Source organism: Choristoneura fumiferana, chromosome 13 (genome assembly GCF_025370935.1).
Source record: "Choristoneura fumiferana chromosome 13, NRCan_CFum_1, whole genome shotgun sequence".
NCBI classification, from domain to species: Eukaryota; Metazoa; Arthropoda; class Insecta; order Lepidoptera; family Tortricidae; genus Choristoneura; species Choristoneura fumiferana.
Window position 1 is genome coordinate 17,156,946 of NC_133484.1, and position 11,563 is coordinate 17,168,508.

Below are 11,563 nucleotides of genomic sequence, written 5' to 3' on the forward strand. Positions count from 1 at the left end.
GTTCTTGTATTAGGGGTTCAAGTGTGCTTAGATTTTTTTACACCCGCCATATGAAAAAAAGCACGTACAACTAAATTTAGATCATAAATTACAAACAAAACTTTAGTTAATAGAAATACAACTTGACAAGTACCCTCTGTTGCTAACTTTTTTAAGGCAGTTCTACCCTTGACCACCAGAAAAGTCCGTTGTTTTAAAAGATATCTTAGATCCGTTTACACCAATCGATGCGTTATTTTTTTTTGTTTTTCTGGTCTATATAACTCAATTGGCCCAAATTCAGACTTGTACCCCTTTCACTGGAGCCACAGATTTTACATGTGTGAGGAAGAAAGGAACGTTTAAACCGCACAGTGGAAGAGCACCGATCATCGAGATGACTTACAAAGATTTAAAGATCTTATTTCATTGAAAAATTTGTACTCCACCAAGTACATTCGGCAGTTATTCTTAAAATTGTTTTGTACTTTGTAAAGTACACGGGATTTACGGGGATAGCTATAAGCAAGTGTACGAGTGAGTGCGACAGGCGATTACTCGCATTGTTGAGTAAAATGATCACTACATTACGATGCATTACAATAACTCCCTCGATAAACTATAAAAACACGGCAAAAATAGAAGACACATTCCTATAATTAAAGACTAGGTGGGAACACAGCCCGGCCCATTGAAACCCGTTCACAATAAGTAGAGGTACACCGTCATTCTTTACAAAAATAATAAAAAAAAAACATTAACGAACATTCATAGTCTTTGCAAATTACCTACTTTCAAGCCAAGAAAACAACTTTATGACGCAAATATTGGCCGTAAACAAATTTTACGGGAGCTGGAACTGGCCCGCGTCTAACAAGTCCAATTTTATTATAACCCCATTAAAATTTGATCAGTTAATTGGAAATTAACCGCGTCGCGTAGGTGCCGTAGCGTTAATGTGAATGGGCTAGGATTTCTAAAACTTTGTCCATTGTTATTTGCGGCTATGAACAAGTAGGTACATTCTATGTTTTAGTAATTGATAGCAATTATAAGCATTTCATGGATCTTAGAGTAAAAAAAAAAACCTAAACGGCTGACTTAAAGCACTTTGTTTCTAACAAATGGTAAGTACCTAATTTAAAATGTATTAATCCTTCTAACATTGGAAATACTTCAAAGCGTGAACCGTAAAAGCCCTAAGGCATCCTCTTTTCTGATTAGCTTACTTGTCTTGGAAACCATGAGAATAAATTAAAAATGTATAATTTACGCCATTTCCTTTTAATATTTCCAGAATGTAGTATACCGGGTGTGGCCTGTAATACGAGCAAATATTTAAAAGTTGCTGAACTAATGTTATTCAGTTTGTCGAGTACGATCTATGTTTTAATTTATTGCTCATATTACAGGCCACACCCGGTATAATTAAATTAACGTGTAAAAAAGAGATAACTAAATAATTCGAATTCCAAAAAGAGCGACGAGACGGAAAAACAAATGAACAAAAGAAGCAATGCCTCATTGCCGCCGAAAGAGAGCCGGTGAAATTACTGGCACTTGAGGTATCCCATCTTAGGCCTCTAGGTTGGCAACGCATCTGCAATACCCCTGGTGTTGCAGATGTTTATGGGCGGTGGTGATCTCTTACCATCAGGAGACCCACTTGTTCGTTTGCCATCCAGTAGAATAAAAAAAAAAAAAAAAATTGCCGATTAAACACGACGAATAGACTTTAAAAGGTAATTCATATTTTCTACTCTATCATTATCACTCAGTTTGAATTCGGAGGTAGTTTTCACGATATAATTAAAATTTCCAGTTGAATTTGAAGCCCTTTTAAAACTTCAACTAACGTTGTCAGTGCACAGTTAAAACGTTGTAGCAATATCCGTAGCATCCATTGATATATCCTGATCTTCTTCGAGTTGTAACTTTATTTCTTTGGCGAGTTTCCGTATTCTGGGTTCTATCCCGCGAAGAAACTCCGAGCATAGCTCTCTCCATAATTAGCTCGTTGAGTGACTATGAGCCTTTTCAAGAGGCCAATATTACAGTCAAGGACCATGTATCAGAGCCATAGGTCATCACTGGCAATACACACTGGTTGAGGACTCTAGTCTTGAGGCACAGGAATTTTGGACGAGAAGATATCACGAAGTTGTAACTTTGCTATTGAAATAACTAACAAGAAAAAAAATGACACTAATGATACTTTGAGATGGCTATCGTAACTCGGAAATGTGTAATGATCTCAAAGGAAGTAGCATCGCAAAGCGAAGTTATGATTTTTGTTCTCATAAGACTGTAATAAAGACGAGAGTGGAGTAATGTGCAGCCATTTCGGAAATAAAAGAATGCGTTTACGTTTCCTTTGCAACGATTTATGAAATAGCGTAGTATGCTGTGTCTACAATTCGACGTTAATGTTTATTTCTACACATTACAGTAATGACAGAAAGACAAATAATAGTAACAAACAGAACAGTAGTTAATTCTTAATAGTGCAAAATAATTCAAAATCGGTATAATCAACTACTTAGTTCGTATCAATCAACTAAAGCAACGCAAGTGGTGTAGCAAAGTAAAAAGTATTGTAAACAATGATCTATGACTATTAACAAACATCAAAGTCACTCAAAGAGCAACGGAAACAGCTTTGGTTGGAGTATCTGTGCGAAATAGAATCACACATCAAATCCGCAAAAGACTCAAATTATCTTAACAAATTGCACTCTTTAAATGGTATACAGGTCTGATGCACGTTGCGGCAAGAATATCCTGGAGTGGTGGCATGGTACCGCAAGACCAAAGTGATGGTAGTCTCCCGAATGGTGAAGGGTCGCTGTCCTAAAGGTCGTGGAAAGCCATAGGAAATGATCTTTGGGCAAAGCTTTCGTCCAGCAAAAGACATTTTAAGGTGAATAAATGGTCAATCAATTGATGGATAGACGTCTTCCCTGCAGTTTACTTTAAAAGCAAAGAGACGCAAGAATAACAGCTTGAGAAATTCATCAATTTGGGTAGGATCCAACTTAATGGACTTATTTTAAAAATCATTTCTACCTACAGTACCGGCCAAAAATATATTACCTTTATATTTTTTCACCTAAACTTTTTTGGAGTAACCGATATTTGTTATCTTGTAGCATGTACTCGTATATTCACTAACAGGTAGGTGTACATTACGCCATGTAATGAGTTTTCTATGAAATAATTATGAACAACAAGTTGTAGCCAAACCAATTTTTTTTAAATGACCAAAATTTCTTTGCTAAGCTTACTTTGGGACTAGGTCAATTTGTGTGAATGGTCCCGTGATATTTATTTATTTAAAAAAGTTTAGGTAAAAAAATGTAACTAGGTGATATATTTTTGGCTGGTACTGTAGTATCACTCTTAGAATTTAATAACGTAATAAAATGTTGTTCAAGTTACCTCGACGTTTCGGCCACGGCCGTGGTCACGCTTAGACTGAAGTGTAAGTATCACTTTCATACTACCCGCATTTAATCTTGATTTTGTATCAACAACCTGTTCACAATGTTCCCCGAATCACTATGTTCTCGCTAGTAAGACGTTATACTTAATTTTACAGTTTAAAGAAAGGAAATAAGTATAAAAAATACACATAATTAAAACATCAATGCCATACATAGTGTTTCTAACGATTTATTAAAATACACAAAAACATCCTTAACATAGTCACATAATGCTCTAGGTTACGTTACATAGTATTTGATGGTAAACTTATGTTTTAATATTTCATATTAAAAACACCAAATTTTTTAAACAATTGCTAAATAACATCATGATAAGTTATTTTGAAAATAAAAAAAGATCAGCCTACGTACAAGCATTTTCAATAAACATATCAAAACATTCCATAGACTAAATAATACTTTCCAGCCTTTCAATTCAAATTAGAAATTTCACTAACTCAATACAATTCCATAAATACGAAACATAGATTTTCTTTAATTGACGATTAAATTTATCCACTACGTAGATACAGAAGTCGTTTTCACATTTTAACACGAATATTTCAGTTTTAATCAAAGTTTATAATTTCAATTACTTTTTACTGTTACTTGAATTCAAACTGAAATAAACGTCATAGACACTTAAACGGTTCAACCGATTGATACACTATTCTTTTATGTCTGCGTATGTATTTTGACATGTTGGAATAGGAGGTACAATTGGTAATTTTCCCCTAAAATCGGTATGGTAGACATCTTTTTCGACTGTCTCTCTAAAATCGGAAAATATGAGATGTAATTTTGACAAGTGAAGGAAGCCTAAATTCCAGTGACATTCACATTTCAATTTCACTATAGCAAAAGCTTGGCTAACATAGCGCATTAAAATATTTAGCTTAACAAAAATAAGGTCTTGAAAATAACTTTTTTAAGAAAAGAAAGAGTAAACCTTTGTGTAACAGTGGAAAAGTAAATAGCCACATAGAAAAGTATAAGAAGATTTTCATCTCACTTGATCATCCTAACGATCTATCATTAATAAGAACATAAGATCTAATCTGAGTTTGCTTAATTGGAAGAAAGACTATCCTTCAGTATCCACTAAATAATTAAATGCATATTTTTTTCATACAGTTTGATATTCCAGCTGCTGCAAATAAATATTATCAATTTGCAGAAATCAAAAATGACGAAGAAAGTATGAAGGAAATAATTCCATCAAAGAAAACAAGTATGAAAACCAAGCTTTTTGAAATCTTATCGGAGATGGCTGTATCTATAATTGCACATGTATTTCGTTTTATTTTAATTTACAATGTTTCTGCGAAGTACCCCTCATCGTTGCTTTGCGATCGCCTGTAGCTGTCCATCTGAAAATTTAATTTATTTAGAAACGTGTTCACCAAAACCACACAATAAGTGAAGTACAGAATCCTCACTGCCGTACAAAAGTGACGTTTATCATAACAATCGTGCCTCTCTGCCCATTGCATAACTCGTATTCACTCGCACGCGGCACATGTATTGGAATAGCACACTCTAGGGGGCATCAGACATCTACTTGTAACGGAAAATAAAATCGCGGAGTGAGCCGCGCCAGCCAAAACATCTATTCAAAACGTATCTTTCTCTTTTAAGTATTTAAAGTTCTTTGTGTATTAATAATTTTAAAGAAAAATTAGAAAAATTCTATGTAGAACCGATTAGTATTGAAAGCTAACTTTCATTCATACCTATTGTTTGTTCATATTAGTAACAAGGCTTTTTAGTAGATAATTTTATTACGTTTCCAAAATTATGAAGGCAGCAACAAAATACTATCTACACTATTACTAATACACTACTATCTATACCTGGCTTATTGAAAAAAGAAAGAAAAAAAGAAAAAAAAACATTTATTTAACGCCATAAAAACATCACAATTAACATAACAAAAGAATAAAGTCAAGACATAGGTGAATAACAAGTAGTGGCGCTGATTTTCAGTGAGGAACTTATTGTGTTATAATATATCCTACAAATATTTCAAAAAATTCGAAAATTTGTGAACGTGAGAGTGTATGTGTCCCCTTTACGCTATAACAGCTGGACGGATTTGAATTAAATTTTATACTTAGGCAGCCGGACTTATGGAATGACACCCAAGCTACTTTTTATCCAAATATCCCCCCAAATTTGTTAGTTTTACGGGTATCCCGTGAAACCATATCGAAAATACAAACTGAGACATGGATGCACAGAAAAACCAGAAAAAGAGACCAGCACTGGGAATCGAACCCAGGTCCTCAGCATTCCGTGCTGCGTGCTATAACCCCTACACCACTGCTGGACAGGAATCTAGACACGAATTTTTCCCATGCATACATATCTTAGGTTGCTTATTTCTACTTTGCTACTTAAGCAGCAGCACTAGCGACATCTATGTTGCGTCAACAGCCGTAACACTCTTTCGGAACCAACCGCTCACCCAGACAAGAGATGTCGCTACTAAGCAATCAAATTATGATTGGTTTTTTTGGAGTCTTTTTGTATTTTTTATTTCAACTCCAAATTTGTTACTTTTACGGGTATCCCGTGAAACCATATCGAAAATACAAACTGAGACATGGATGCACAGAAAAAACAGAAAAAGAGACCAGCACTGGGAATCGAACCCAGGTCCTCAGCATTCCGTGCTGCGTGCTATAACCCCTACACCACTACTGGATAGGAATCAAGACACGAATTTTTCCCATGCATACATATCTCAGGTTGCTTATTTCTACTTTGCTACTTAAGCAGCAGCACTAGCGATATCTATGTTGCGTCAACAGCCGTAACACTCTTTCGGAACCAACCGCTCACCCAGACAAGAGATGTCGCTACTAAGCAATCAAATTATGATTGTTTTTTTTTCGAGTCTTTTTGTATTTTTTATTTCAACTCCAAATTTGTTACTTTTACGGGTATCCCGTGAAACCATATCGAAAATACAAACTGAGACATGGATGCACAGAAAAACCAGAAAAAGAGACCAGCACTGGGAATCGAACCCAGGTCCTCAGCATTCCGTGCTGCGTGCTATAACCCCTACACCACTGCTGGACAGGAATCTAGGCACGAATTTTTCCCATGCATACTGGGAACAGACATGGCGAAACTATAAGGGTTCCGTTTTTGCCATTTTGGCTCCGGAAACCTAAAAACTAGCGTAATTGTACTAGGTCTTTGGTGATGAAGAAGCAATAGACAGACAGACGAAATATTGCGATTTTAATGTTAAGAATGGATTTGTGATTTGATTTACTGCGGATCTACGTCAGACTTCTCGCAAATCATGATTTATGTACGCAGACTTCGCTTCAAATACTTATTAAGTTGTTATTATTCAATATTACCATAAGCGAAATCTGTTTCAGTTCGGTGCCTGTTTATGTCTCAAGGGATAAGTCTGCCTTTATACATTCTGTTTTACTTAATTTATTAGGCGCTTTCAATTGTGTTTTATGTACAAATAGCTTCTACCTGACTTCGCCTTCATGATGGTACCATCCCAGCCTATATACGTCCCACTGCTGGGCACAGGCCTCCTCTCTCTCAGAACAAAGGGCTTGGGCCATAGGTCCCACGAGGCACATGCACCATTGAATTGCTTCGCAGGTTTGTGCAGGTTTCCTCACGCTGTTTTCCTTCACCGCAAAGCTCGTGGTAAATTTCAAATGTAATCCCGCACATGGATTTCGAAAAACTCGGAGGTGCGAGCCGGGGCTTGAACCCACGACCCTCTGCTTGAGAGGCGATAGGTCAAACCACTAGGCCACCACGGCTTTTTTGATGGTACAAGGTACTTATTATAAAAGAATAATTTTGCGTTGAAGACTTCATAATACTTACTGAAGGTAAGTTGTTCCCATAAATTTTGTTTGTAATATTCATATTTTTATAATCTGTCATCAAAAGGTGTTCAAAAACTAAACATCATGACAAATCAAATGATAGGGAAACAATATATAAATTAATTGTATGTGAAATTTAGGAGAAAAATTGTATTGGTTTAGGTTTGCACTTTATCAGATAGTGGTTGTCATTTAAAAAGAGCTTAATTTTTTTTGTTATTCTTGTCATCTTGTCAAGCATTTCAATGGTGCGTGTGAAGTTCCCAATCCGCACTGGGCCTGCGTGGGAACTACGGCCCAAGCCCTCTTGTTCTGAGAGGAGGTCTGTGACCAACAGTGGGACGTATATAGGCTGAGTTGATTGATTGATTGATTGTCATCTTACAGTTGTTTCATTTTCATTAAAAAATGAAACTAAATGGCACCGAAATTGAATTACGCTAAAACAAAGAGTAACATTTTGTTTAACGTTTACCTAAATCGTCGTTTTATTCAAATTAAACCAGTAAATTATATTTCACATATTTAGGTCGTAAGTAATAATGAATAAACCGGTCACGTACGAATCGAATTAGTAGATTAACGGTTCAGTACTAACTTTTTTAAATAATTTTGTTTAAGTGCACACCGAAGTTAATTACAACTCAAAAGCTGTTTCTAAACAACAAACGCGTAAAAATGTGGCGCTAAAAATTACACGGAGAAGCAATTATTTTGAAAATGAACTCGTTTATAGTTTAAAATGCGTTAGTGTCATGTTTAACATTGATAATAGTTTGGTCTGTGACATCAGTACGTGTGGAATCAGAGGAGCAATGAAGATACAATATCATACATACGTAGCTAGCACATATAGTGTATACCAACAGGAAGTTAACTGTTTAAGTTCAAATAATTGATTTAACGAAGCGCAAGTTTGCGGCTGACAAACGATGTATTAACAATTTTAGTTTATTGTTTTTGTTCACTCAAATAGAGATGTCTATTTTCCGTCATTTTTACTGTCAATATTAATTCTCCACGACAAAAACTCGCTTCACGCTTTGTTGCCCGTAGCCCACAGGCAAAGTGGGTAAATTATGTCAATGGAATTGTAATGCTTAATTTTCCATCGTAATAATATATTGTAATGAATTAGAGTAAACACAATTACATACAGTAAACACTGATTTTTGCAAAGATTTTTTGATGGATTTCAGCGTGGTGGCGTCTAAAAATATTTTATTTTGCTAAGTATTCCGAAACCATAAGAATCCTTCATTTTCAGCAATGATATAAATATGTTATTTTATCTAGAAAACTGCGATAAATAACTGAGGGAGTGTTTTACAAATCCTTGGTTGTAGTCCGATGATTTGAATCAACGGGAAAAAGTTCATGTCATCCGATCAAAAGGACAATGGCATTTGGAGCAAGTGGACAGAGGATTTTATTTAGTCAATTAACTAACCATTTTTATCGAAAATACAAACTGAGACATGGATGCACAGAAAATCCAGAAAAAGAGACCAGCGCTGAGAATCGAACCCAGGTCCTCAGCAATCCGTGCTGCGTGCTATTACCCCTACACCACCGCTGGACAGGAAAGTAACAAATTTGGAGTTGAAATAAAAAATACAAAAAGACTCCAAAAAACCAATCATAACCATTTTTAATTGGGTGTTTGAAAAAAAACCCTTAACCCTTTTCTTTCAAAAGGCATTTAATTTTTTCATACAAAATTTTGATGGCAGCAAAGTAAAAGAAGACATCTACAAAATAGCTATTTTACAGGAGAGCGTATTTAGTAAAAAATAATGACTACTTTGAGATTAATGGACTGATTACCATGAAATTTTCTATGATGCATTAAAAAAATGTTCTTTGGTGATTTTTCAACAGATTTTATTTCTGTAACATTATTTTAATGAAAAATTGTAGATGTCTTTTTTTACTTTGAAAGAGCTTAAACGTAGAGGAAGACATCTGCCTGATATCCGTTTATGCGTTGTAATGAAACAAACGCCTTTTCCGTTATAAAAAACGAATAAGCTAAGGTAAGAATCTCCGGTAAAACTTAGAGGAGTGTTTAGAGATAATCTAAACAACATGCAACGAGTATTCACCCTTTTTTGATAAAATTTTGTAGATGTCTTTATTTACTTTGCATTAATCATTTTATTCATATTATTAAATGAGTTATCTACCACTCAACCTCATCGCTGTCTATCATATAAATTCATTTATTTCGTTAAAAACCCCCAAAATATGTGTTAAATTAAAAAATATTTTTTTGTTTTATTTTTGTTTACTCATAATTGTTTTTACGTACTCAAAAACTAAGTTATTTTTATAGTTTTACACTAATAAATTAAATAAATCAACAGTAGGTACAAGTAATAAAATTACGTACAAAATATATCCAAAACAAAACAATATAAACTGTAAAAATAAAACAGTATGTACTATAATAGTATAAATAATATAATGCTATAATGAATGTGGATAATACCAAAATTGTTATCAATGGCCACATGGATCAGGGGCCCTCATCGTTAGTGGAAATCTTCTTGATGTTGTTCGGAGTACACATACCTCGCCTGATTTTGCAGTTAAGGTACCAACACATGCTAGTTACTAGCACGAAAGCATGCTACTATTCAGCAAATGCTACTTACTAGCATGTGTGCATAGGGACGTGCTACTATTATAATAATAATAATCCCAGCCTATATACGTCCCACTGCTGCGCACAGGCCTACTCTCAGAATGAGAGGCTTGGGCTGTAGTTCCCACGCGGGCCCAGTGCGGATTGGGAACTTCACACACACCATTGAATCGCTTCGCAGGTTTGTGCAGGTTTCCTCACGATGTTTTCCTTCACCATAAAGCTCGTGGTAAATTTCAAATGTAATTTCGCACATTCATTCCGAAAAACTCAGAGGTGCGAGCCGGGTTTTGAACCCACGATCCTCTGCTTGAGAGGCCATAGGTCAAACCACTCGGCCACCACGGCTTGCTACTATTAAGCATGCTTTTTCTGTGTCATACAGGTACAGCAGGTACTAGCATGCTTATTAGCATGCTAATAACGAGCATAATGTAACAGTAGCCTTAGGTAGAACACAACTTTGAGAGAGGCCAAGAGAAGGATTCAGCTGGGCTGGGCAGCATTCGGAAAATTATGTCGAGTTTTTCGTCAATTATACCGTAATGTCTGAAAACGAAAGTTTTTAACCAGTGCGTCCTACCCGTCATGACATACGGAGCTGAAATGCGGCCCTGCCAGCTATGGAACGAGCTATGCTCGGAGTTTTTCTGAAGAATAAAATCCGCAACGAGACTATCCGACACAGAACTAAGGTCATCGACATAGTTCATAGAATTAACAACTTGAAGTGGCAGTGGGCTGGGTCATATCTGTTGAAGCACCGACAACCGCTGAAGATATTGAGTGGAGACCGCGTCTCGGCAAACGTAGTCCAAGACGCCCTCCGTTCAGGTAGAGGGACAATCTGCGAAAGGCTGGTGGTAAAAGCTGGATGTGTCTAGCCGAAGACAGGGCGCAATGGCGGTCTATGGGGAGGCCTATGTCCGGACTGCTATTGCCTGATGATGAATAGTATAATCGATATTCTACCTACTACTTATATACCTATTAGGAAAAAAACAGATTGCTCGTCATCATCAGTCAAAATCTGTTCAGGCGTGTCGTTTCCAAAAAGCGGTAAGCTGCAAGCAATAGAAACTTAAGTACTTACTTAGGTTAAGAATTTTAATTCATTTGCTGTCTAAATAAAAAAAAACAAACAAGTGTATGAAACCAATGTTAAGTAGTAATATATCTATTTGTTTAAATATTTTAAGAAAAAACAATAATTTCCTCATAGAAATTAGAAATAATAAATTTGTAGATTGAGACATATGCAAAAAATATGACGTATAAACGGACAAGTGGCATGTGACTTTATTGACGTCACAAGCATCCTGTCAAAGCTCCGAAGTAAAAGCGGATAAATTCAAATGTCCGTTTCTACTGCGATGTTTTTTCAAAAGCTAGTGTAGATGTTTTCTTTTACGTGCCAAATTTTCTTCATTATTTTGAAATTTGAAATATTTTTTAACAGACTTATAGATATGGTTGAATATAATTTTTGTAAAAAAGGATTTTTGAAAAAATGTAGATGTCCGTATCTACTTTGCTGCCATCGATTTTATGAGCCAGTTTTTTGTGACGCCCATATATGT

At 35.6% G+C, this 11,563-nt stretch overlaps 1 protein-coding gene across 1 annotated transcript in view; it reads right to left on the reverse strand.

Moving 5' to 3' along the window:
* Positions 1-3,635: 3,635 nt before the first annotated feature.
* LOC141434196 (neuropeptide CCHamide-2-like) overlaps positions 3,636-11,563 on the reverse strand; it is an 83,814-nt gene continuing 75,886 nt past the window's right edge. The window contains exon 6 of the mRNA XM_074096556.1: positions 3,636-4,831. Within this exon, the coding sequence (XP_073952657.1) occupies positions 4,772-4,831 (60 nt within the window). The 3' untranslated portion in view covers positions 3,636-4,771. The remainder of the gene's footprint in view (positions 4,832-11,563) is intronic.